Source organism: Anser cygnoides, chromosome 15 (genome assembly GCF_040182565.1).
Source record: "Anser cygnoides isolate HZ-2024a breed goose chromosome 15, Taihu_goose_T2T_genome, whole genome shotgun sequence".
Taxonomy (NCBI): domain Eukaryota; kingdom Metazoa; phylum Chordata; class Aves; order Anseriformes; family Anatidae; genus Anser; species Anser cygnoides.
The window spans coordinates 3,761,166-3,784,798 of NC_089887.1; the positions used below are offsets into that span (position 1 = coordinate 3,761,166).

At 42.7% G+C, this 23,633-nt stretch overlaps 1 protein-coding gene and 1 long non-coding RNA gene across 10 annotated transcripts in view; one reads left to right on the top strand and one right to left on the bottom strand.

Annotated features, from left to right (window-relative positions):
* Positions 1 to 1,039: 1,039 nt before the first annotated feature.
* On the bottom strand, positions 1,040 to 16,523 carry ARPC1A (actin related protein 2/3 complex subunit 1A). Of its 3 annotated transcripts, none has more exons than XM_066977896.1 (10): positions 16,364 to 16,523; positions 12,965 to 13,046; positions 12,575 to 12,679; positions 9,853 to 10,075; positions 8,278 to 8,385; positions 4,675 to 4,887; positions 3,508 to 3,583; positions 3,120 to 3,313; positions 2,316 to 2,406; positions 1,040 to 1,420 (listed from the first exon to the last, which is right to left on the bottom strand). In XM_066977896.1, exons 2-10 carry the CDS (start codon positions 13,026 to 13,028, stop codon positions 1,382 to 1,384), a joined length of 1,113 nt encoding a protein of 370 aa, XP_066833997.1. In that variant the 5' UTR covers positions 13,029 to 13,046; positions 16,364 to 16,523; the 3' UTR covers positions 1,040 to 1,381. The 3 variants fall into 3 exon arrangements, with proteins under 3 accessions (XP_066833997.1, XP_066833998.1, XP_047919445.1); XM_066977897.1 differs by having other exon boundaries at positions 12,965 to 13,069; positions 16,364 to 16,516; XM_048063488.2 differs by lacking the exon at positions 16,364 to 16,523 and adding an exon at positions 13,919 to 14,048.
* A 224-nt stretch (positions 16,524 to 16,747) lies between these two features.
* Positions 16,748 to 23,633, top strand: part of LOC106032084 (uncharacterized) — a 39,180-nt gene continuing 32,294 nt past the window's right edge. For 3 of the 7 annotated variants that reach the window (XR_010825176.1, XR_010825172.1, XR_010825174.1), the window contains exons 1-3: positions 16,748 to 17,136; positions 22,859 to 22,920; positions 23,045 to 23,148. This is a non-coding gene — a long non-coding RNA (uncharacterized lncRNA). The remainder of the gene's footprint in view (positions 17,137 to 22,858; positions 22,921 to 23,044; positions 23,149 to 23,633) is intronic. The other 4 variants (XR_010825170.1, XR_010825171.1, XR_010825175.1 and 1 more) reach the window with 2 other exon arrangements.

A 23,633-nucleotide genomic window follows, 5' to 3' on the forward strand; every position in this document is an offset into this window, starting at 1 on the left:
TTCACTTTCAGAAGAACACGAGCAGTTGTCAGCGTTGTGAGCTTGCCCGCCACCCTTCCTTTTCAATCACTCAGAGCTAAGAAACGAGCAGTGTATGAAGAAACACTCCGGTTCCAGAGGAAGTGGTAAACTTTAGTCATTGGGTTGTGTTTTTTTGAGACACTTCTGCATTTTCAACAGAAGTGACACGTCTTAGGCCTTATAAAGCAATGCTCTGAGCCAGGTAATCCCCTCCCAAGCACGGCCTGAATCGAGCCTCAAGGCAACAGTACAGTTAATCTTAACTGGACTGCATGAACAAAATAAGTTATGTGCAACTGCCTCAGTGAGCTACCAAGGCTCTGAACTGAGCTTCAAAGGACTGTCACGTGGAGACAAAGGATCTGTGCAGAAGCCAGTGTACGCTGTTACCTCTGTTAAATGTGCTTCATTTCTCCACCGGTCATTATAAACACAGAGCTTTCTGGGCTGAGCACTCAGCTCTAACACGACGTGCAGGTCTGTGCAGCTTCATGGGCTTACAAAGTGATTTGCTTTTAATTTGTCTTCCCTAAGATCCGACTCAGATTTTCACCTCACTTTCCACACGCAGCCTTCCACACCGTATCCTAGGCACCACGCTGTGAGCAGTCTTTGTACAAATCCCTGAAGGTAACTACAGAGAGTTCTGGTCACTTTGTAAAACCACGACCCGCTAAGCAGACAATGAAAAAGACATTCAGGTTAATTTGCTGTTATTATGACCAGATAAAATGCCAGGCAGACAGAACTAAGAGTCAGTAGGACAAAACCGTTCATCCTCAAAGATCATCACCTCAAGGGAACAATTCCCCTGAAAGAAGCCTAGCTGAATCTTCACATCCAGATCTTCAGTACTTTAGATCTTCATCTGTTAACCTGAAACTTTCAGTTAAGATGAACTCTTCCTGTTTTAAGGCTATAAAACACCAGTTCAGGGGGTTTCTGCACTCTTTATCTGAGTTCATTCCCATAACATCCTTTTTTAAATAACTATTAATGAGCATCAAAACACAAAGAATCTGTTTTTCTTTTTTTATTATTATTATTATTTCTAGCAGACAATTTACATAAAATTCCCCTTTTAAGTTAGTGATTCATAACTTCCTGCAATAAACTACTTAAGGAGCAGCTTTGGTAAAGAATGGAATGAAACAACCAACTGAAAAAAATAAAGAACAATCACAGCTGATTTTGAAACCAACACAATTCACCAAATTTAGATTCAAAAGAAAATCTGCCAAGCTGTATTTTCTCAGTGTTTCCAAATATTCCACCTTTCTCCTCCCTTTTCGGGTTTGTGCAGATGTGGGAGCTGCATTCTGTCAAGCAGTTTGTCCTGCTAGATCACGGAAATCCATCTTTACATGATTCGTAGACCTTGAATAGAAGACTCTAAGGTCTTGAAAGAGAGAAAATTTTAAATCACAGCCTGCTACAGTACCCTGTGTCAAATAATTCACTGTAAAGGCTGATGTTAAGGAAAACAGAGCAAAACAAACACAATACTTGAAATTACTCTTATTCAAGAGCCAGAAACCACTATAATTATTAATTTCAAACTCACACGCATGGCCCAATGGTTTCACCCCCTCCCCCTGAAACTGCATTCAGACAGTTCATGTATTACCTCAATTTCTTATTTGGCCCCTGTGCCCACCAGAGCATTCTGGCATTATATATTATAAACAAACTATTATTTTCCTAAAAGCCAGCGCATAGCCTGGGGAGGTCAGCAGAGACCTCTGTTGGCCAGTCCTTGACAAAGCAAGCAGGTGCATTAAATCTCTTTGAGGTTTTGAATACAGTGCTTAGTGTATTTTCTAATTCGAGGTTTTTATTTTTTATTTATTTATTTATTTATTTATTTTACCATTTTGATAAGTTCATTAAGAGATGACAGGACCCTGTTCTGCAGAAGGGCACTAAACAGAGTCCAAAGGGACAGGAGCAAGAAGGGACAGTGGGCCTTGTCATACCAATGATCATTCCAGCCTGTGCCTAAGGTAAGGGTTGGAGAAGGAAATAATTAGTGGGATCCCTACAGGGACACTAAGTGATCCCATTAAAAAAATTAAGTCTGGATCAGCACCATCTGGTAAGCAAAGCAGATCTGCATTTACACTGAATCTTGAATCTGCCTTCCTTATGGGATTCACTAATGGTCTTGATATTCCAGGCTGGATTTCCTAATATTAATAAAATCACATTAGGGTTAAGCCCTGGAAGCTGATACTAGAGATCAAGAAAAGTCACCACTGCAACCGGTTCACATAAACATGGCAGTAAAAGCATACCTTGAAATCCCAGATGGTCATTGCTCCATCAATGCCGGTGGTGCAGAATTTACGACAATCTCGTTTGTCTATCTCATAAATAGACACTTGGCTGAAAACAGAAAGCGATAGCTGTAAGGCAGACACCCATTCCAGAGAGCCAAAAAGCTGGGAAATTTGGGCTGAATTCAACTCTACTCTTCCAAGGGGAAACACAGAGTATAGCAGAGCTTATGCTAGATCTTTGGTACAATGCTTCAGAAAAACAAGCAGAGAAAAAGGATGCTGAAAGCTCTTTTATCGCTTGGTGGCTGTAGTCTAAACATTTTCTTTGGAAAAAGACAAATTGCTTCAGAAATGTTAGCATCCTCTGGGCTCACGTTCTTTTTTAAATGCAAGGATATTTCACTCGATTAACCTGAATCAACCCTTTTGATGAATAATGCATATAGAAATAACATCTGAAATAAGTTGGTATGTGAATTCCTGCTTCAGGTGAATACTACTGACTGGATTTTGCAGTACTACCACCCTCTTGTGAATTATTTACATATTTGATAAGATAAACTGTGTTCAAGTTACAGAACGCATTAAACACGAGCAAACAGAAGTAGCATGCATACAATGTTAATGATTAACGTTACGAGCTTCCACAACTCCCAGAAATAGGCAGCTGTCCGTGAAAGGCTAAAATGGGAATGGGATACCAGCTACACCCATCTGGAATGGCAAATTCAAGCTCTCGTAGGTTTGCGGTATGCCCTGTGAAACCGAAGCGATGAGGAGAGCATTCCTTCCCCTCATTCTGATGGCCAAGATACTCACGTTATACTGTTTTGGTGCAGTGTCTCCAGGGTAGTGTTACGATCTTCTGTAGTGGCTCTTTTATCCATATTTCGGAAGCGTTCCATGGCGGAAATATTGCGCTGGATGCTCTGTTTTGGAATGTCTAGTTTCGAAATGAAGGTCAGCGAGCCACGGTCATCACAGTTGAAAAGCATTGGGCAGCAATCGTGGCCCTGCAACCACACATCATGAAAGCATGAGAAGAAACACAACCACCAGAGTTCCTTTATTCTGCTGCTGTTAATTGCAGAAATGCAAAGACTGACACTACGGGAGATCTTGCTTGTTACTAACTTTACAACGCATGGTGTTTCTCACTCTCCAAAATTCTAAAACGCTCTACAAGGAGGAAATAATAGACACTTACAGCTGCCACCACACTGTTCTCAGAGACAAATGACACGCTCAGGAGTGGGAGGAACTCTGTTTTCAGCTGCGAAACCCTGAACACAAGAACATTTGTTAGAGGACTTCAGTGAAACCTCACATCTTTGGCTCCAACAAAAAAATTAAAGAGACTGTTCCCACACAAGGATTATTGGAACACAAGTCAGTGTAGCTCAGTTCTCCTGAGGTGACACCAGAAGGCTGTAATTTTTATTAAAAAGTTTTGACCTAATAAAGCGTTCTCGAAGTTCTGTTAAAAAAAATAAACTTTTCTAAGTGAAAACATCTAGTATTGTGTCTGAACTGTGGCTAGAGTTTAAAAAAGAATAACTTACCCCCCCAAAGTTTCAAATTGACAAAGCTATTAGTTTGATTTGCAACAAAAAAGCACTTAAGTTTTAGTGTTTGACATCATCTTTTTAGGAGAAAAAAGCCTGTATGTTAGGTCATTTTTTGTGATTTTTATAATAAACGAGAAAGGAATTCTAGAACTTTATACCTAATTATGTCCTTAGCCAGGTACTTACACGGCTATAGCCATCAGAACCATAATTCAAAATTAAGCACAGTACTTCCTTAGAAAGCCACGGAGACTGAGAAGTTATCAACATCAAGATGACGAACAGAAGGAGAAATTGTTAATAAAATGCTTTGCTGGATTGGAAGGTATAAGTAGAGACCCTGCAGCAGTGTCTGAAGGACAGCATTTGGAATTAACATTTCATGAAATGAACAAATTATTTCCCAGACCCTGATTGGGTATAGGGTCTTAGTTACGGAGTGAGCATGTTTCTGCAGGTCTCTTGGATCCATTTACAAGGAAATAATTTGTTTCCAAAATCGCCAGAGTGGAACATTTTTTTTTCCAAATGCTTTTCTTTTTTCACCCCCCCGCCCTTTTTCAAAAGCAAATGACTGTGCCCTCACTGAAGAATTCTTAAAAGAAATTTGAATTATATAATCTAAAACTCTATGAATTCTACCTTATTTACGTAGGCCTCAAAGAGACTCCTGGAACGTACAGTAAAACTGTCAAAACTGGAAATAGCAGTCACAGCTTTCCTCTTGTAGCTGCGAGCACAGCATTCCACATTCTGCTTCTTTCTAGTGTCAAACATTTAATAGCTATCAGAAAGAGCATACTTACATCATATTTTTTGAGGCATCAGCAACTGACACAGTACTATCATGACTGACCCAGGCTAGGCGGTTACCGCTGGCAGAAAAACTGACACTGTGCACCCATCCGCCACTTCCAGCGCCCCCAAATTCGGACATCAGCTGCCCAAAAGGCATTTTGGAGCCCCATGGTGTACTTGCTGGTTTTTCATCCACTTCCTTAATGTAAGCAGAAAACACCCTGCAAAGAAAAAAAATCTGCATGAACACAGACAAAAAAAAACCACCCTCCTGGGAGCTGCATATACATTTCACATTGGAGACAGCTAGATGCATTCTATTTCTACCAAAATAAAATTCCATATTATCTTTCAGCAGCAATCCACTACTGGCTAGGAAGATTCAGTATACAAGGAGAGAAAACAATAGCACAACGGGTGTAATGCATACAGGTTTCTCATAAATGCTCTATTTTTTACCTCTCCTTGTTTCCAGAAGATGGCACAAAACCACAGAATATCCTTACATTTTCCACTGTGCTAAGATTTCCCTTTCATCCTTTTGCGCTGCTAATAAGCCTCAGAGTCAATTCTTCAGTTAGAGGAAAACCCAAGAGTTACAATCACAGAATCATTTAGGTTGGGAGAGACCTCCAAGATCACCTAGTCCAACAATGTATAATTAGACACTAATACAAACACCGAGAAAATTACCCACTTTTTAAGAACACTGACTTTTTAGCAGGATTCCAAAGGGGGGAAAAAAAAATAAAAGATGTTCAAATGCCAGCAAAGGGGCTCTGAACCACCTTAATCTGGCTCATTACTGAAAGAATGCCTTGAAAACCTGAAATACCATCATGTTTTTATAGTTTTTTTCCCAGCGCTACAATTTTCAAGATATGTTTAAATAGAACGCCTCCCCCTTTCATCAAATTCCTTCTGCATGATTCAGACATGCCACAATATGGTGTTCTCGACTGTTACCATGGAAGTTACAAGGACGTCACAAGCATAGGATTAGAGTCCATCGAACAGGAGGAACAAGTGAGCTATGCCATACTACTACCACCAGAGAAATATTTCAGTTTAAAAAAAAAAAGGCAATCAAATATTCACGGTTGCAGCCAAACACTAAAAGGAATTATTTTATAGTGAGTTTAAGGAAACGTTGCTTCCCCTACCACCATTCTAATTTTTTTATTTTTATTTTTTTTAATCTTTTACATATATGGGGTATGCACTTCAAAAGGTGCCTATTCAATTTATTCAAATACAGTTGATCATTTGGTACGTGAAGGGTTTAACTGCAGCTATATTAGGTACAGATTTTCAGAGAATTAAGTACGAAATTATGCTCAGCTATATCAGTTTAAATATAATCTAATGGTAATCCTTCAACAAACTTAATTTTATAGAGCCGTCTGAAAGGATGGTTCTCTTAATGTATGGAAATAGGACAAGATGTTTAAAGCAGCAGCCTTTGACACAAGGCAGAAAAAGCATTCCTAAGTAGTGAGAGACCTTGCAGGTACCTATTGGTTTAAAAAAAGTCTTTTCACTTCCTCAGCTACAAGGCCCTAGCCTTCAGAGAATATTGGGAAATGACTTTCATTCCTGCAGCAACGTTGTTCAAGCAAGACTATAAAATTCACACCTGTACGGTGCTGTTAGCTGTGTACATTACTAAAGACAAATGTAAGAGCAGCTCATCTAGGCCAGCCACCACAAAAACTGCTCAATACCTATCAACTTGGAGTCTCTTCTGCCCTCCATTCTTTTTCCAAAATGTCTCCCCACTTAGGTGCTTATTAGGTGGCAGTGGCTCTGGCAGATCCATTTCATAATTTTCTTCAGAACCACCTATCAGAACAGATGCATACTTCAGGCCCAGATATCTTTACCATCTTTAGTACGTAACTGAACATTCCCTAGAGCTGGAATTCTGGAGATCTTCATTCATCATTTAGCAAAACAACATTCCTTCATGGGTTTGGGGAAACAACAGAAACACAAGCTCAGTACCAATCTCCACAACTTTTCCGTTCTTCCTTTAATATTCCTCTATGGAGATTTCTACACTAAAAACAGCAAGATTATTAAATGGCTCATCCTATGGTATAATTTAAATGAGAGCAGAGAGTTTCCCAAATATTTTAAACCAAGATCTGTTTTAGTGTTGTGGGTTTTTTTGTTTGTGTTTTAAATATACACCGTTTTCAGACAAAAGATATAGGACAGAATGAGTTTCCTGATGGGAAACAAGAGACAGAAGTAAGTCTTCTAGAAAACACACCTAGAAAATTGACAACCATGTCTTGACTTTCTTCAAAAAAAATTAAATCGTAATGAACAGAAAATAATTCAATTCCAGTTTCTCAAAGTAGGGAAGAGGAAATAATCAGGGATCCAACGTACGTAATAAGCACTGAACAAGGCTTGGAGACAAAACAGCAAAAGACCAAAGTAAAAGACATGTATCAGCTGACCTAATGTCAGAATCCCAAGATGCTTTATGAACACATATGGGAAAAATTCCCCATGTGAATAGCAGCTGCTTCTGGAAGATGAATGAGTACTTTTTACATCACATTTTTTGTGAAAGGAAGTGAACGCTTACAGTTCATTTAATTAAAACTGGAGATAAGGCAGGAAAGGGAGACAACTTTCCTCTTCTTGCCCAGATGCTATTTAACATCTCTCCTTACATAAAAAGGTAACAAAGGATTGACTGTAGATGCAGTGTTTCATTCTGAAATAAGGAATGCAATAGTTGGTCCCACCTCCCCCTCCCACTCCTTCTTAGTCATTTTTAGTACACACTTTGAAGCTAAAAAATTGCCCTATTACATAAAGAATTTAAGAAAAGCAGCTTTCATTATTATTCAAGGTACAAGTGGTTAAGTAAAATATGAATTAAAATCAACCACTCATGTGTTACCCATGTAGGCTTTGTTGCAGCATCCCCAGCCACTGAGCACAAAGCAACTTGCAGAACCCATATCCCTCATGGTGTAACTTCACAATCAGTTTGAAAAACTACCCCATCCACCTCACATGCCCATCTGCTTATACCAGCCTTCTTCCTAGCGTGATGCAAAAATGGTGTTTTGTCGCACTGAGTTTCAGCTGGATCGATTTCTCGACCTTGCTCACAACATGGCTGCAAGAATGTTAAGGCTAGCACAGGCGAAGTGGAGTGAACAAGTGACTCAGGAAAGAGAAAGGTCAGGTACCTCCTCTGCAAGCTGCAGCGTTAGGATACTGCTTTTAATACTCTAAATAATTAGTAGTGGTGTTTTCCTATAAGATAGCACCTGTAAGTCTAATTTCAGGCTAACAACTTGGCACTCATTGCACATATAATAGTAGTACTTCTGTGAACTGCTAGTAAAGAAACCCACCAGTTCGCTAAATTCAGGTGTACCCCCAAGAGATAAATGTTAGTAGCCAAAGTGTGCATGCAGTAGTGACCCGGTCAAAATCTCTTAGGCTGGACATTTTATTTTGGTAATGACATCAGTATGTGCTGAGCTATCTTCTATTTTGATAGCAAATGTGTGATCAACATGCTCGTGTTACTAACCAGCCAGCAACCCAAGCTTATTTCCTGATGCTTTATTCTCTCTCACCTGCACTTGAAGTCACAGGATCCAGCAGCCAGCAAAACGTTGTTGGGGTGCCAGTCCAGGCTGAGGACAGTGGAACGGATGGGCTTTTTAATGTGCTTGCTCACCCACCTAATTTAAAAGAAAAGACAAGATTTATATATGAAAATATTTTACTGGATTCCCCCAAACCCAAGAAATATGCCTCAAAAGGTAATTTATTGCCAATGACTAAACACATCAGTTTAGCAAGCAAACCCACGTTATGCCCAAATCCTTCATATTCCCTTCTACAGTCCATGACCTCTATGTGGTTATCTAAATTAAAATTGTAAATACAACCAACAAATGTTGAATGTACACATCTTCCTCTGAATCCTTTTCTCCTTCTAATTTTTATAATGCATCAGACTGAACTCCTTAACATGAGTTTTGCACAGCTTTGACCGTGATATTGAGCTAAGGAGCATTATTTTATTAGATCGCTGAGTACACTTCCTCTCCAGCTCCTTCCAACAAGTTTTACAGTCACCTCTCTCGCTTGCCAACTTTTCTACTGTTTAATAGAACAGCAGTTATAAAACCCAACACATAGATGGGTGAACTGCCAATGATATATCTCAATTATTTCAAGTACAATAAAAATGGATTTGTTTGAACCATTTACAAAGTAGTAAGGAAATCTGTTATTCACTGGATGGCCTTTGGGATAATGGTGCTTTTTCTTTGAATTTACTTCCATCAAGCACAAGCAGTTTTAAGGATCACATTAAATTATTTGTCTTCAGCACAGGAGGGGTTTCATTCTTCTGCAGATGAGGCAGAGAAAACATTAATAACTGAATATACTGGAAAGTAGAGAAGTCCACAACAAACTAAAGAGAATTTTGCAGATGGTCTCATTGTTTAACATCTCCATATGGGAGAATGCACGCAGAACTGTGGGAACAGAGACCTGTGTTTTTATACGTCTACCCAAAATAATAGATACTTAAAATGTCAATGGTAGAAATATTTGTGCTAGTCCTGTCTGAAATCTATGAACAGTAACAATAGATGACAGAATACAGAACAGGTAGGTGACAAGCTTGAACATCTTCTAATAGACCACCCTGGAGATAACTGACAGCTTGAATTCTTTAATGACAATAAATGGTCCAAAATAATCAATATGGAAAAAAGACTTGAGACAAAGTTCTTCACTCATTCTGGAAAGGGCGTGGGGCAAGAGAAAGCATTTCTCTTTTTTCAGCCATAGAGCTGTGGTAAAGAAATTTCTACTCTGCAGAAATTCTAGCACTTTTAAAACAGCAACATATGTTTATGGCAGTCAACGAGAACACACCCATGCCAACATGCAAAACCTGAAAACAGGCCAAGTCAAACGCCTCTAGGTGCTACACTACAGTAAAGAAGTAGAAGAAGGAACCTTTTCCCTAGGATGTAGAAGTCTGTGAAAGAACTGATGAGGACTATCCCTCTATGTTTCCTGAAAATTTTAGAATTATTAAAAGAGTAAGCTGGTTACTACCACTAATCTCCAGACTTTAGCTTTCCCAAGCTGACCTTAAAGGTATAAATGGAAATAAAACAGCTCACCAGTCGTTTTCAGATTCAAAGTAGCACACAGATATAAGTCGAGCTCCACTTCCTACAGCAAATTTATTCTCCAAGGGAGACCATTTCACAAAGGTGGCTGCACGATTAATTCTCAGGATGACAAGTGTTGGCTTCCACACGCCGTCTTTCTGACTCCAGACATAGGCGTTACGGTCGGCACCGCAAGTTACGATGCGATCGCTTTTGGGAGCCCAGTCAATACCTGCAATTTAGACTTCACGTTAATAATCCTTCCCATTTATACGGTTTGCTTTACAGTAATTCAAAACAGAGAAAATCTTGTAGCCTTCCCCCACAGAGACAGTTAATAATGTTACGTTACCATTCCCCTTGTTCACTTATTCTCCAGGTAGTATTTCAAAGTGTTATGGATATCACGTTCTCCATCTAGCTTTCATCAAAATCGCAGATCCCAAGTTTCGAGATTCCACAGAGAATTTGCCCGCTAAGGAAGCCAGCTCTGACAGCTGGCCAACAGGTGGAGCTCTGCAGACTGGCTAAAATCCGTCCACGGGTACTCTTCAAATCACTGACTTCTGCAAGAGGCTGTTTCAGACAGCTGAAACCCAGCAATTCTAAAGCTCTGCACAAACCTCTAACAGAGCTGTCTGCGCGATGCCAGGCCGCAGTCATGATCTAAAAGTTTAGATAACGGGGTGTTTTTCCCCCAGTTAGCAGTTATTGATCTTTATGCACTGATACAATCGTTACGTTTAGTCCCTGCTATTTAAGCTGTGCTGTGAGAAAGAAAAGTTAACCAAGCAAAAATAACACATTCAAAGAATAAAACAAAATGAAACCTTTGATAAACCTGCCATTGCTTCCTTCCCTTTCCTCTGCACCGAAGGACATTCTTAACTGGAAACTCTCAGGGCGACAGTATTTTTCATCTTTCTTTAGCATCCGTATTTGAGATGCAGGGTGCGATCCTTAACTCTACTGCCACAAACTTAGATTTCAACTGATTTCCATGTTCAGTATTAAAAACATTAAAAGTTCAATTCTGAGGCAGCCTGAAACCATAGTTATACAAGTCAGTCTAGCACTGCTTACGAAGGAGAGACCATCGTGCCTCTTTTTATCCTACCACCTCCCCTGCACCAGCAGCAGTGTCCTGATCCCTTGGCAAGTTCAGATTTTCAGCTTTGCAGAAAACCAACCCTGCAGAAAGAGTGAATAACATTCTTACTGTACGTGAACAGAGGCAGCTCACCACAAATCCCTGAATCAGGACACAAGAAGGCAAGATTAGGGACCTTGTCCCTAATCAGAAATCAGAGTGGCAGCAGCCTCCTGTCAGAACCAACAGGCAGTTTCATCAATCTCTCTCCTGTGTCTAACCACAGTTTATGTCCACTCTTTAAGACGACCACAGCCATGTGGTATTCCAAAGGTATATGCCTTGCTGGAAAGAGCTCCTTTCCCAAGCCATGAGTATTTAGCTTCTCTCTAACACCAACAAGTAAAAGAAAAATGCAGAGAAACATCTTTGGGGAATGGCATGTCATTTGTAAATTCAGCCCAAGCGGCTCTTCACGAAAGAGCACGTACAGTTGTGCTCTGACAGCAAAACCCAGACAAATTGAATAAAGTTCCTGCAAAACGCTGTTGGGCAGACAGTTCTGCCCATTAGTGAGTTGAGAACAGAATAAAGGATATTGCTGTTTTGGGCAGGTGCTTGTATTAATTACAGTCACTTCCTTAGAGAATAAAGCCCTCATAAAAGCATCTCACACAAAAGACTACCACAGAACAATGACCTTTTAAAACTAACACTTTGTGACTCGTTGTGCCAGCCCTTCTTACATTTTCATTGGGGCTCTACAGATACCACGGGTCTGCAGTAAAACGTGCTCACTGAGCGCCTGCCGCAAGTCCAAGACTGAGCACTTTGAATGGAATTTTACCTCAGAATTGTAGTTTTCTTGAAAGACCAAATTTCCAGCCACCAATGAGTAATTGTCAAAATATTAATTATAACCAATCCAATCTCCTCCCAAACACGGACAAAAGAGGCTTTTTTCTGTTATCTTGCTTTTCACTTTGCAAAGTCAAGCCAGTTCTTAGAAGTTTTCTTTCCTCATGCACCTGACTGGAAAGGTGCTCCCCTTTTGCTCACTGAGGACGTGACATATTTTTCTGCATGAGCACAAAGAAAGGGAAAGACTGTTTCTCTTGGCAGCTGTGGTAATTAAAACACTTATCAACCCATTGCCAGAGTGCCGTAGCAAAGAGGAAGGAAAAATGTACTGATATGAACTTGGTGCAATGAATCCCTACGAAAGGATATTTATTGCTGTCGGAAACCAGAAACCAACACTTGTATAATTCATGAAGTTACAAGCCAGCACTCGAAAGGGAGCAGCATGTAGCACCAGGAGAGTTTATGACACAACCAGATTACTTCAGGAGACTGAAAGCTCGATCTCGTTACGTTATCGGGGATGAGAAATAAGCAATAGTTAAGAAAGAAAGTCTCAGTTACTCTACCAAAATGTCTGGAAATGGAGGAGAGCTTTTCTTCCTAACAATCTCAGCATGCAGTCCAGGAAAATGCTGCAAAGCTCTCCATAAAGTGGGAATGCCAACCTATAAAAAGATCTACTTACTCGACACTTGCAGATTTCCTGTTCAGATGCTCAGCTGGGGAAAGCAGGGGGCGGACACATTTAAAGTCTGGCACAGCACATTCTTCTCTTACCTGTAATGTGCCCATTGTGCTCCTTTAGCTCGTGAGCTTTTACCCACTGGTTCCCGCTCTTCTTGTAGATGTGGACTTCATGATTATTAGGGCTAATGGCGATCTCTTGAAGAAGAAAAGAAACAATCCAATAGTACAGAAGGCTTTTTAATACCACTATACATGGAAAGATACATGCTTATACTATATATATTTTACTTTTCCAGTCTAAAACCGGTCTTCTCAATTTTCAGAGCATTACATAGGTCTTGTAACCAAACAGCTAACGTCCCTGGATAATCTCAAATAATCACGGTCATAACAAGATCAGGAGCATACTGAACAGAAATACAGAACATTTTGATACAAGAACAGTTCAAAGACTAAATTAAAAACGAACACAGTACTTACGAGTACGGTCTCTGTTCCACGCATGGCAGGTGATCGGCTCCAATAAAAACTGATGCAGAGACATTCCGAGTTAAAGACGTTCCTATGTTGTAAAAATTGAAAAAGCTGAAAGGTGTAAAAGTGAAAACAAAACTATTCAAAATTTAATAGTTATCGAAACAAAAATCAGTCTTCATCACTTACAAAGGTTGCTCCAGCCCAGTATAATTCATTTACAATGACACTTGCTCAGTAAATACGCTAAGACCTCCAAACAACTCCTTTTGCCACACATCCTGATACCTTCAATAGGCCAATAAAGTTTAACTGTTCTGCTCACTATAATTATTTGCAACTGCTCTAAGATGCCCTCGCTTCTTGGGATATCCTTAGAGGTGAGAGAAGAGATTCTTATGAAGAAAACTAAAATTGTGGAATTACAATATTGTAACTAAATAGCTCTAGTGACATATCTCAGTGAATTGATTCAAAATCCTGACACGTATCAAGGCTCCCAGCCCTATGATGACATCTATTATTCGATCTATCAGGAGGTTAAATTGATGTGTCCAGAACACTGATATGTAACTATAATCCGCTGATATGCTATTTGATTTTACACTATCCTAGGGAAAAATGACTAAGATCAGTAATAAATTAATTAGTAATTTCTACAAATTAATCCTAGCACTTAACTGTTTTATAGTTAGGATTTTGTCCCCACGAGATTCAAGTAGTGAAAGAACAAGCTGAATTCTTCTCATTTGTAAATATCTTGTTTAAAAAAAAATCTAAATAGCTATTTTTTCCTTTAACTTATGGCTGTAAAAAAGACAGTGCTGAACATCTGCAATCGGAGGTGCACTGCCAAGCGATTACAGAGCTGTTTAAAATACCATATCGTGTTCTATGTCCTGCATTAATCAAGGGCAGCATACACGGATGGAAGATAACTCTGTAACAACTCAAGGTCACCTGTAATAATTAAAACGCACATAGCTCGACGCATACAACACAACTCGGATTTATCAATTCCTCCTTCCCTATATTCCAGTCATTTTCAGGGCAATTTCTCCTTGGCTGATGGTACAAAGTCTTCTTCCCCCTACATATGCATCTAAAAAGAAAAATCTCTGTGATGTCACTCCAAGACATCCACACCCATTACAGCCTGAAATTACAACATACCCAAGTATGGCCATGTTAGCAGAGGGTGGAGACTTCAGGACAAGGTAGGAATTTGGAAGCAAACAGGAAATGAGTGGCAGTCCAACAGAAACTCGGGAGTGAATGAGAGATGAGTAAGCCCGTAAGGAGCCGAGCAGTTACTATCACTCCGCTAGTTTAACAAAGAAGCGGAAAGTGCTGAGTCTTGGGGTCGAGATGATACAGTACCTCACCAATGTATGTAACTGGAAAGGTTTTTTTTTTTTTACTTTTTTAAAGAAATCGAGCACTGTTATCTTAAAGAATTAGGACTTACAGTTACATACTAAATGTACTCTAAATATAACTTTTGGCTACACGAGCTTGAAGTCCAGTTCATGATTTTAACTGGCATGATTTTCATTTTTCTTCTACTCATCACGTGCTACAGATCAAACAAAACTATTAAGTAAACGCAGTCCTAAGCAAAATAATTATTATTTTTTAATTAGTGTGAGAACACTGACATAATCCGAGTTACCTCTGACCTTGGGCAGCCATGATTTGAGATTCCATGTGTTAATATAAGCAAAACACGACTGCAAATTGCTTTTTCCACGATCTTGCTTTAGCACATGCCAGCATTCAGTAGCAGAGCATTTCCATATACAGGAAAAGTTGAAGAGCTGGGCGACCAACAAGGAATGCTCAGCCTTTTCTACTCTTTCTGAAATAAAATGTAAAAATATCCCGTCTCCCCTCCCCAAGGAATGCAGCTATTTCAAAACACTTTCTAATACAACCCTGGCATTTATTTCACAGGCTGCCCCTATGCACGAACACCCCTGTCCCACCCCAATAACTTCTAGTTCAGGAATTTTTAGCCCCTAACCTACAGGCTGTTCCCAAAGCTTCCATCTAGCCAAGAGACATGACCCATTCTTGTCTCAAGGACCAGAACCTGTGGCAAGCTACAGATTTCTGGTTTGGTAACAGGTTCACAGAAAACAGCAGTGATGATAATCTCAAAAAGCACAATTATTTCATTCACTTGGTCTGACAGTTACAACAGTATTTTCTTCGGGAAGATAAATCTTTATGAAATCTTACAAATTGCGTTTCACTAGAAACCTGAACTCACATTTTGCTAGAAAATGCAATTGGCTCTATGATTCTTGACATTTCATCTGTAGTAACCCCCACATTATTTTCCTATCAGCCAACCTCAGCATCTCACTTGGGAAAGATGCTGTTCTGATAACTTTGTTAGCCAGGTATTTAACGCACCCATCCCTGATCTTTTTTTTTTTTTCCTCTCTTCCAAATGCAAAGTAACTGTCCTTGAATGTCAATTTCTTTTTTAAAAGGGCACAGGACGGAAGTCTTGCACCTTTACACAGCACAAGCTTTTTGAGCATGCAAGCCGAGAAGCTCGAGGTTGGGAAGCACAGGACTCAGCTGCTGTCAGCTCTCAGCGGGGTGCAAAATCTGTGGCACGAGGCCATCCCTGGACAAGCGACGAGCAGGGATGCTGATTCAGAATTAGAGACAGCGCACATGTGTGTGAGACAGAGCGAGGGCGAGAGAGGAAGAGAGGGAAAGGGCTCTTTTTAGACCTCACCTATTTTCAGAGCACCTACACCATTTTCAAACAGGGGGAAGAGAAGCACCCCTAAATAAAGGGCTGCCTCCTGCTGCTGTCATCCCCTCCCGAATCACCCAGCGCAGCCTTCCCACGGGGGTGACCCCTCACAGGCCGGCCCCACAACACTGTGAGCGCTACGAAGCTGCTTCGGGGTGGCTGGCTAGCTGGGGCCCTGCCCTGCTCCCACAGGAGCATGGAACCGAGGGTGAAACGGGTCGGGGGGCAGAGGCAGGAGGATCGGGGGGGGGCAGGAGGGTCTGGGTGGGGGAAGGAGGCCGAGGCAGGAGGATCGGGGGGTGAAGGGAAGGTGGCAGCAGAGTCGTGGGGGAGAAGGAGGCCGAGGCAGAAGGGCCGGGGGTGTAGAGACCGGGGGTGCAGAGGCCGAGGCAGGATCCGCCCGGCCGAGCCCCCCCGCGAGGAGCCGCCCCGCTCCTCCCCCCCACAGCCCCCGGCCCCTCAGGAGGCCTCACCCCCCCGAGAGCTGCCCCCAGCCTTCCCCTCCCCTCTCCTCAGCGGCGAGGCCGGGCCCGGCCTCCCCCCCGGGCCCTGAGGCGCCTCCCCGCCGCCATCCATCCCCTCAGCACCGGGGGCGGCGGGGCGGACAGCCGCTCCCCGGCACCGGGACTCACCTGAGGCGACGGGACCGGAGCGGGACTCGCGGACTCTGGGCAGTCAACGCGACTCCGCTCCGGGAACCGGGACCGGAACCGGGACCAGGACGGGGGCAGCGGCAGCGGCCGGCGGCGGAGGCCCGGGGGGGGGGCGCGGGGGGGGCGGCCCGGTACTGACAAGGGAGCCAGGAAACGCGCTCTGCGCATGCGCGCCTCCCGCCCCCCCCTTCCTACCCACCCCGCGGGCCGCGCGTGCGCCGCCGCCGCGCCGCGGGGGCGGGGTGAAAGGCGGGGAGCGCCGCGGGGCTGCACTGCGCCTGCGCGGGATGGAGCAGGGGCGGGGGGGGGTGCGCGCGCGCCGTGCCCGCGCCTCACGCCTAGACACACAAAGGGAGGGGGCGCATGCGCAGTGGGGTGGTAGCGCACCTTGGGGGGGGGGGGGTCAGTGCCTGAGGTATTCTGAGGAGCGAAAGATCCCTGAGTGAAATTATCATAGAATCACAGAATTATTAAGGTTGGAAAAGACTTTCAAGAGCATCTGGTCCAACCATCCCCCTACCGCCAATGTCACCCACTAACCGTGTCCCCAAGCACCACGTCCAACCTTTCCTTAAACACCCCCAGGGACAGTGACTCCACCACCTCCCTGGGCAACCCGTCCCAATGCCTGACTGCTCTTTCTGAGAAGAAATGTCTCATTTCCAACCTGAACCTCCCCTGGCACAACCCGAGGCCGTTTTGTGATTGATACTTTTCTGGACACTCAGCTATCCAGAATGCCAGCATCCCAGGTAGGTGGCCAGCATTAAAGTAGCACACATTCATGATCGCAACAAGCATTATTCTAATGGTCACTGCAACGGGACAAGCCAGCAAGGTGGAGATTTATGGGTGAAAATGCCTAAGTACTTTGGATGGTCCAATTCGTCTGAAATTATTGTTGGCTGATGCTTGCGCTCAGCGTGTGTCAGGGGAGTTCTGACACCTGGTCAAGCTAGCTATTTCATTAAACAAATAACCCATCCCCTCCAGGTTTATAGGACTGGACTGGTTAGAAATGAAAACTCGTTTCTTATAAATTACTGAAGTGGGTCTGACAATGTTTTTTCTGATCTCTGAGGGAAATAAAGAGTTTGTAAGAAGGTGAATGCTAGCCAGCATGGCTTTATGGTGAATGAATTGAGTCACTCTCACGTCCTCTTCTGGCAGCGTAACTGGGCTTGCAGATAGGGATGAGGCAGTGCACGTCATATATCTTTTTTTTTTTTTTAAGTAGAACCTATGACACTGGCCTGCAGGATGTTCTAATAATAAACTGGAGAACCAGTTTAGGTGATACTCCTCTAAGGGAGTTGCAAAACTGGTTGAGGGAAAATGTACCTGATGCCAGTGCTTGTACGGGGAGCTACCCTGGGTCCATTACTCATCTGCAACGAAATAGGCGCTGTAATTGCTGTATTTGAAGATGGGATCGAGTCTGAGGTTGTATCAAACAATTAGAATGCAAGATGGGAAGTCTACAAAAAAAATGGGATGCAGTTATTAACAGGTGTGCTGCTGTGTACTTCAACATAACTTCACGGTTATGAGATGAGGAGAACTGGGCAGCTGGCTGTGCTGTAAGGAAGGATGGAGGGGCTGCTGTAGGTTGTGAGCTAAATAGGTATCCATTTCCTTCTGCTGGAGAAGGTTTGAACACCGTGCAGGTCCCTATAAGTATGAAAACTACCAGTAAGATGCAAGCAGGAATCCATCCTGCTCTGCTGACCTGCGTTAGAAACGTGTGTCTAGCACTGGGCTCCACAGGAGAGGAAATTGGGATCACTTGGAGGAAAAAATGGCAATAATGATTGAGTTTTCAAACATATGACTTTTATAGAGCCTGTTCAGAGAACAGAAAACTGCGGAACAACGTGGTAAGTCTTCAAATAGATAAAAGGCTGTTGCCGTGAGGAAAGGAACGATTTGTTCTCTTATGTCCACTGGGGGTAGGGTGAGAAGCCATAAGCTAAAATAACAGCAAGGCAGATCTGGGTTACAGTGAAAAAATGTTTCGGTGATTCCTTTGAACTAGTCATGCGCTATGTTGGACTGCCTTGGCAAGACGTGGGCTCTTTTTAGAGGCTTTTAAGAACAGATCAGACAAATATGTGTCATAGCGGCTAAAGCCCAATATAAGATCTTGCACCAAGGAAGGAGGCTAGATTCGATGGTCCCCTAAGCTAGAGTTACTGTGGTTCTGTAACCCCAAGATACGTAACCATTGCAGCCCTTATTGGCTTAACAATAAACTAGATCAGCTGCACAGATTAAAGATACTCAACTAGGCCAAGTAAAATTACGAAACAGGAATGAAATTGTGTTTAAGCATGGTTTTATGTTTTGCACCAGATGGGGTGAAAGTATCTAAATGAGGAACTCTGCAGAGCTTTTAAGCATTAAAGGCTAAGGCCTTGTCTCCAGCGTAGCTTTCCAGGGAATGTTCCACCTTTGTTCCTGCTGTATTGCTGATGCAATTAAGTGGTGGTAATTCAGAAAGGATGCCAATGTTTCTTGAGATTAAGGCCTCACAGGTTAGGCTGAACTGATCTTAGTAAAAATAGTTTAGATCCAAGCTGACCTTAAGATACACCTGAAAAAAAATTGAACTGGAACATCCTTTGTGTTTCTTTGTTAATTTTTATGTTTTAAACAGCAAGTGCATGCAGTTGGTAGCAGCTAGTCAAAAAGAGGTCTTTTGCAAGTGGGCTGTTAGATACGCGAACTGGTATTTGCAGATGAAAACACTTGCCTTGAGAGGCATTCTAGATGTGCGTTATCCACCCCAGCAGTTTCCAACACAGAATATCATACCATGCCTGGTGCTTAAAAGGAGGGCAGAAGAAATGTCATTTTTCCTAAGTGCATTCCTTTCATCTCTAGAACTGCCATCTAGATGATAATAACTTAACAAAATTTAATTTTCATCAGTAATATTCTTGAATTGCCGAGATCATTTGTCTTAGATCAGATGAAGTCACTCATAATCTAAGTAACTGCAAATTCAGGATTTCTAAGCATGGAAAGTCAATGTATCCAATTGTCCTGCTGTTTTTGCTATTTAATACAACCGACAACTGTTTTAACTTTGTGGAGTTTGTGCAGTGGTCATAATACGAAATGAGAAGGAGGACAGGCTGCTTCCACTGCTTGCAGCTTGATCAGCCTTTCACTGTGCAGTCTTCTTGCATGCTGGTTTTCTAGGCAATGTCAAGCTTGATGCTGACTGCTTTTTCCTCCCTGCCAGAGGAGATCTGCGGTGAAGCAGGTAGGAGCCTGTGTGCTCAGGCTGGCTGCCCCGAGGCTTGGGCTCTAAGTGACCACCTTTAGAGCAAAGTGTCAAGTGTGTGATGCTCGGCAGCACCTGCCCTGCTGTTAGCCTGCTGTACAAAGGTTATGTGCCTAAATGCATTTGTTCTAGCTGTCCAGGCAGGGCTTGGTGAATAATAGCAAGGTGATAGCGTTCACAGCACTGTGAACAACTTCATTTTCTTTTCCATACAATAAGCTTTATTAAGACCATTAATGAGACAAATTATTTGCAAAAGACATTCCAGATCACACCTTCTATCGTTGCCTTAAAATCCAAAAATCTGCATTACTACAGATACTTCTCAAGTAGTGATGATGTCTTCTGTTATTCAAGGTATACTTGAAGCCTCAGGTCTCACACAGGTAACTTCTATCTGCAGGTTGTTGCACACTTTTTCAGTCTCTTCTAGTCCGATTCGTGTGTAGACTTCTTCATGATCTCACACCTGTTGCTGTAATCTCTAGCAGTTTTTCGATGGGTGGCCCTTGGCAAGGTGCACAGTACTCTGGAAGAAAAGAAACCGAAGATGTATTGCAGCAGCATCTTATTTACCTTTCAAAATGTTGCTAGAAAGAAAGTAAAATGCTATAGCGTTGTACTGGGCCTGGCCAGGATGGAGAATTTTCCTCACAGCAGCTCTCATGATGCTGTGTTTTAGATTTGTGACCAAAACAATGCTGATAACACACGAACATTTTAGCTGTTGCCGGATGGTGTTTGCACAGCATCGAGGCCTTCTGTGTTTCTCACTCTGTTCTCCTCCCAGTGAATAGACTGGGGATGTTCAAGAGGATGGGAGGGGACACAACCAGACAGATGACCTGAAGGTACCAAAGAGATGTGCCGTGCTGTATCATGTCGTGCTCAACAATAAAAAGGGGGAGGAGTGGGTTTAGGAAAATTAGCCGCCTTTTGCTCAGGAACTTTCTGTGCCTTGGTCTGCCTGTGGGACGTGGTGAGTGATTGCTTTTGCATCACTTGCTTTGTTTTCTTTCTCTATTCTTCCACTTCTCGTTTGCTTATTAAACAAGCTTTATCTCGATCCACAGGTGTTCATGCTTTTGTTTTTCCTTTCCTCTTCCCCTGTCCCACTGGGAGAACGTGGGGTGGGAAGCAGTGTGAGCGACTCTGCGGTGCTTGGTTGCCTACCAGGGTTAACCCACAACAAGTGTGTAGGCACGTTCCCATCGCCGTGTAAATAAATCCATTTGTTAAGCAACGATGTGCAACCCTTTGTTTTTTCCCCTGGAGGAAGGCAGAGAGGGAGTAGGAGTTAGGTGGTACTTGCTTCATGTGGTTTTGTCCCTTCCTTCCCTGCTAGACTGCTGGGGCGTAGAGAAGTGTCCTGGAGAACCGTGACCCCCAGATGAGGGGGAGTTTTTCCTAAGAGAGGTCCTTGCTATGCAATTTTGGTACCCTTGTGAAGATTTAGCTCTTAATGATCTTCTCTTTTGCAAGTAGTAGGATGCTGCTCATTTCCCCTTTCTGTTTTACTGTTAGTGAAAATACATCTGTACCAGTCATTTGCCATTTCAGAGCTTATTTCCATGCATAAGAAGTGACAGATTTTCAAAGTCTGTTTATAGGGAACTGCATGAATCAGTTTCAAGAACACACCTATGCTTTCTTCATCTCAGTTCCACGCCCTTTTCTGCTCTAATAAATTCATGACAGGTGGGTTCAAACATGAGCTCCAGCTCCGGTGCCTATTCCTGAACCACTGACATGGAGGACGAAGGTTTAGGCACTTGGATAATCTCCCCAGAAGCGAGCCCTTTGCTTGCTGAGGCACAATTCCTGGTGTGCAATCTTAGAGCTGACTCAGCCACCCCATCCCTCTCCTCTGTGTCATCCGATTTGTGTATGGTCTTCCTCTACGTGGACAGGCTTTGGTTGGCCTCTTGTGCCTGTACCAGCGATGTGATTTAACGAGATAAATGTTTGCACGAGAAAAAGCTGTCTTGGAATACATCTGCTGTGTTCCTTCGGTGTGACAGCAGGGTGAAGAGTACAGTCGTGGCCCTGAAGAATGGTAGTTAATAGCTGTGATTTATATACACAAGTATGAACACAATTATTGGAGACTGTATTTGAGGTCAGGAAGTGGCTGCAAAGAAGGGAGGGGAGAGGAATTCTTTGTAAAGAATGCTGCGTGGTTTGGGTGACTGTCTCAACAGGAGCGTTTGAGGCTACAATGGCCCTTATGTCTATAGGGAAGCTGTCAAAATGGACTGAACGTCTGCTTCCTGCAGTGGGTGCTCTGGAGAGAAAGTGCCCATGGGGCATGAGATGTGATTGTGTGATGAAGCAGCGAGCTAGAGCAGGGGGTAAATCCAACTGTCTCAGTTTGACTCTCGAAGTTTTCAGTTCTGCAGCTCCTCCAGCTATTCCTGCGTGTGCTAGTTGGTTTTGTTGCCATGTTTTTGTGGAAGGTCAACTCGTTTAGGGGCCTCTTGTGGAGAATTTTCAGTCTCCACATGGTGTTTCTATTCAGAGGAGTCTAACGCTATATCCAGTTCTTTGATCTGAAAAGGAGCAGTAGGATAAATAATCACAGAAGGGACCTGAAGTGTTGATATGGAGTTATGAGAATCAGAAAATGCAATAGGAAGATGGTGTCTGCCCCAGCAGTTTGGAGGTGCTCACGCTCTAGGATTTTGTTGCAGTTCAAAAATAAACAGCAAGTCCTACCACTGTGGACAGTACCCCTTGCAAATCCTCCTTCGTGGCTGCAGGTCAGCTGCTGATACCAGTAGCTCGTTCCTGCTGTATCCCAACGCCGTAGAGCTCGTGATTGATGAGTTCTGCACAGGGTGTAAAGTGCTGAAGTTCTCTTGCGCTCCGGTGGACTGAGAGTGTCCTACATACATCTTTTCTGCCTACTTTGGTTTTCCTTTTCCCATTTTCCTTTGGGACGTGTTGATTGTTAAATGGAAACATTCCTTTTCAGATATTTGTGCTGAATGTGGAAGCTGAGGTGCAGGAAAGAGCTTCACAGTTGCTCAGCTGGAATGAGCTGTCTAATATATTTGTACATGTTTTTCTTAGCCTGGAGTTTTGTGATGGTTTGCTTTTCTTCCTTTCAGGCCTAACTGCTCAGCCTATTCAGTCTTGAATTACAGATCTTTTATTGTGATTTAATAGTTCTTAATTTCTTTCAGGTACATACTGTGGTCCTGCTCCTGACACGGCTCTTTTGCCATAGGGGAAGCCCACGAGGAAGGTATGGAACAGATTGACAGCACAGCTATTTATACAGAGCATTGAAAGCTAGGATATGTAGACCCAATACCTGTATGTTGCCTTCTGAGAAACTTTGGCTCATCTTTAACTTTTCTGTGTCATAGGCTGCCTTTCTGAAGACTGGATCCATTGAACTCAAGGGAAGTAATCCCAGCTGACTTGGACGACTCTAAACCAGGTGACAGCATGCTCACTGGACTAGTCAAAGGTATTATCCCTGTCTACTAAGTCAATAGCTTTGGTTCTAATAATACTTCAAGCTTTGATTTCTACCCTTCAGTGGAAAGAAGGTGGCTTAAAGTTGCTATAGATGGAAAGTAAAGATATTGTCTGAATGTGCTTAAAGCAGAAAGGCAGGAGGCTCATCCTCGTTCTGGGAGGAAACTGTGCATTAAATCCATAGCTAGTTATGATATTTTTGAAGTGCCAGCTGTCAGTACAGTGCCAACAGAGCAATCTGCTCAGTGCTGGCAAGTTTTCTCCCCTCTGTGCCAGTTATGAATGCCATTGACTAGCTAGAAAGGGAAGCCTGCCTACTCTTGTGTTGGAGGCCTGAGAGGTGTGATGAGTGGAGTTGTGCAATGAGTGAAAGAGGGGATAACGAGAGAGGAAATGGAGGAATTCCTCAGGGTGCCATCTGTGATGTAGATTACGAGAGAGGCACAGAGGAAGTAGATTTCTTTTGTGGATTAA